This window comes from Chiloscyllium plagiosum, chromosome 45 (genome assembly GCF_004010195.1).
Source record: "Chiloscyllium plagiosum isolate BGI_BamShark_2017 chromosome 45, ASM401019v2, whole genome shotgun sequence".
NCBI lineage: Eukaryota > Metazoa > Chordata > Chondrichthyes > Orectolobiformes > Hemiscylliidae > Chiloscyllium > Chiloscyllium plagiosum.
Window position 1 is genome coordinate 3,018,037 of NC_057754.1, and position 3,535 is coordinate 3,021,571.

General features: G+C 43.5%; 1 protein-coding gene across 1 annotated transcript in view; it reads left to right on the top strand.

Annotated features, from left to right (window-relative positions):
• Nucleotides 1-2,802, top strand: part of polr2g (RNA polymerase II subunit G) — a 14,154-nt gene extending 11,352 nt beyond the window's left edge. Inside the window, exons 7-8 of the mRNA XM_043682621.1 lie at nt 1,505-1,538; nt 2,104-2,802. Of these exons, the coding sequence (XP_043538556.1) occupies nt 1,505-1,538; nt 2,104-2,117 (48 nt within the window). The 3' untranslated portion in view covers nt 2,118-2,802. The remainder of the gene's footprint in view (nt 1-1,504; nt 1,539-2,103) is intronic.
• Nucleotides 2,803-3,535: the final 733 nt, after the last annotated feature.

Here is a 3,535-nt window from a genome sequence, read left to right on the forward strand (position 1 = left end):
ATCTTTTCTGAACCCTTTCACAACATCCTTCCGATAGGAAGGAGACCAGAATTGCACACAATATTCCAGCAGTGGCCTAACCAATGTTTTGAACAGCCGCAACATGATCTCCCAACTCCTGTACTCAATACTCTGACCAATAAAAGAAAGCATATCAAACGCCACCTTCAGTATCCTATCTACCTGCGACTCCACTTTCAAGGAGCTATGAACCTGCACTCCAAGGTCTCTTTGTTCAGCAACACTCCCTAGGACCTTAAGTGTATAAGGCCTGCTAAGATTTGCTTTCCCAAAATTCAGCATGTCGCATTTATCTGCATTAAACTCCATCTGCCACTTCTCAGCCCATTGGCCCATCTGGTCCAGATCCTGTTGTAATCTGAGGTAACCGTCTTCGCTGTCCACTACACCTCCAATTTTGGTGTCAGCTGCAAATTTACTAACTGTACCTCTTCTGCTCGCATCCAAATCATTTATGTAAATTCTTAATAAGTACTTAAACTCTTACCTTCAGGTAGACAGTTACAAACAGTTGTTACGTAATAATATAATTAAAACTCTAGACTTATAAACCCCACCCCCTCTTTCACAAGCAGACCGATGCAAACGGACTGAAAATTGGTTATTAGATACAGGAAAACAGTTGAAGAAACAGTTCAGCAGTTTTTGTTCCCAGGTTCTGTTGAGATTACCCTAATGATTCTTCTGCTGGCCACCACATTGCTTCAATCGTCTTTCCCCTGATGCTTTTACTGGCTGGTTCACTTGTGAGAGGTCTCTGACTTAGAAATTAACAGCCATAGTTTACAATACAGTACTAACTAATTTTGACTGCACAGAATAGAGAGAGACAATTCCTGAGCTGGGGAAGAACTGAACATACCCTGCCTCTCTGTCTGTCAATAACTTGTTCCCAGCTCCAAGCTATTCAGTTACCTGAGAACCAATCTCTCAGATGTTGGCAGGCAAAAGGTCTCTGCTGTTGGCCACTCGTCCGTGACCAATCAAGTTGTTGCCAACAAGAGCAGCATCAATACGCTCACAATCATCTTCAACTCGAACGTCTATTACTTCTTGTTAGAGCTGTTTACACGATGCTTTGCTTGGGTAGTCACAGCGCAACAGCCTCACCTGCACTTAAAGACTCCATGCACAGTTTATTTCTGTGATGAGTGAGGTTCTCCCTCCAGCACCCCCACCCCCCAACAACCAAGGTCTGCGTGCAACAGCAACTTCTGAAGAGAGAGCCATTCATCAGCACATTGATTTGTATGTGAGGAGCTTCCCTGCAATTTGGGAGGGACGTTAGTGAGGGAGCGTTAGTTCCTCGCCCTGAGGGACTAACCCACACACAGGTGCCGGCTCCAGCTGTACCTCTTTCATACATGGCTGAAGGTTCTACAATGCTTTGAAGAATGTCACCAGAACCAGCTGCTGGTATTTGGTCTTTCCGTTGAGGGTTATTTGTTGCTCTGATAACCCGTGCTCTTCGTTTCCCTTCCAGTTCGCTATTGGCTCTCTGATGGATGATTACTTGGGTAAGCCTTGGTTTCTGTTGCTAAGTGTACAGTTGGGTGGTTTGAAGGGTGGCCGTGTGAGATTGAGTTGCGGGGAGTAACAGCTGAGGCCACAACCCCCACCCCCCACACACACACAAACACACACACTGGGCAGATGTGAATTAGTTTCACCAAGTGAGAAGGAAGGTTCCCTGTCTTATTGTCTGGGAGGGAGGGACAGATCAGAAAGGAGGCTGGGCAAACGGCAGGGGGGTGGGCGGTTTTAGGGAACAGCCATCCACAATCTTCCAAGCAGTGCTTTGAGGCTAATACCCTTCGTGTTTCAAAATGGAAATGAGTTGAGGAAAGCTGTCTCAATCTCGCAGCGTTATGTTAGCTCGCATTGAAATTTTAGTGACTGGGGTGTTTGCTGTGGGAGAAATCCTCTTTACCTGACTGACAGCAACAGGAAGTGCCTTACTGGAGCCTGCAACATTCTCTCGCAGGGAAGGAAGGGCTGGGTCTGGTTTTTTTAAAAATTGTTTTGTGTATGTTGTGCATCGTGGCCCTTTTGATTAAACATTGTTCTTTCTTCCTGCACCAGGGTTGGTGAGCTAAAGTTGTCACCTGGCCTCCAACAATGAAGCGGGCAGCACCCAGAGACAATCTAGTTTCTTCCCCAAAGCGCTGTCCCTGTTTGAGCATTCGCTCACTGGGGACCTCTGCCTGTGATTGCATTAGTTATTACACCGAAGCCCCTGGTTCAAGCAGAATCTGAGAAACAGCAGCCTCATTTGACAACCCAGGATTACACCTTGCAAAACCTGCCCTAATTTGAATTTGACATGGCGTTCCTACTCTCCTCTTCTGACATTGGGCACGTCTCTCTGTTGTCCTCCCCCCAAAAAAAAAGCTTCTCCTTGCTGCCTTTCAACGGTGACTCGATAAAACTGAAGAAAAGGCCCCTAGACTGACCTGATTGATATCCATTATGGTGCCTCATTCTGGAACACAGATTGCGAGTGCTGAATCTACCTTAAGTTTTGGACCCCACCAGCAGGCTGCAAGCACGTTCAAACCTGACCCTCTTCCACTGAGCTGTCCCGTTTCTTCATCTCGATCGGTTAATTGGTTTGTCAGGGATTTAAGATGTTGTCTAAGATCTTTTGATGTCTGGCATTGTGCTTTTGAATGCAAATGGAGATTTGAGATTCATATGTCTTTTTAAAAGCATTCCTCATTCTTTTGTATATATTTGTGGTAGGTTATTCTAATAAAGAAAATTTTTTATTGCACTGGAAAATTAGTGTTTTTGTTTTTTTTGCACAAAATTTGCATACTAAAGTTTGCAGATTCTTCAACTTCTGTGTAATTTACATCCTGAGTAGCTTTCCTATATTAAGGAGACCAGAACTGAATGCGGTATTTTAACATATAGAAACTATTATTGTTTCTAGCTAGCTTGCTCTTCTACTCTTAATTTTAACTGCTTTGTTAATATTTCAGTTTTTAAAAATATATTCTCTTTAAATTGATTAAATTTAAGCTTGTCAATTAGTATAAACTGACTTAAATGCACCCAGGAATGAAACAAGCTGTAAAATCAGTACATTTTTAAAAATACGCATCGGAAATTAAGCAATAATCACTGCTTTTTGTGATTTTTATAAAAGACTTTGGATGAGGAAGTGGAAGAGGTGATGGTGGGTTAGTAAGTTTGCTGATGTCACGAAGGTTGGTGGAGTTGTGGAAAGTGTGGAGGACTGTTGTAGGTTCAACGGGACATTGGCAGGATGCACAGCTGGCTAAGTAATAGCAGATGGAGTTCAACTCAGAAAAGTGCAAAGTCATTCACTTTGGAAAGTTGAATTTGAATGCAGAATACGGAGTTAAAGGCAGGATTCTTGGCAGTGTAGAGGAACAGAGGGATCTTGGGGTCCATATCAATAGATCCCTCAAACTTGCCACCCAGGTTGATAGGGTTGTTAAGAAGACGTATGGTGTATTGACTTTCATTAGCAGGGGTATTGAGTTTC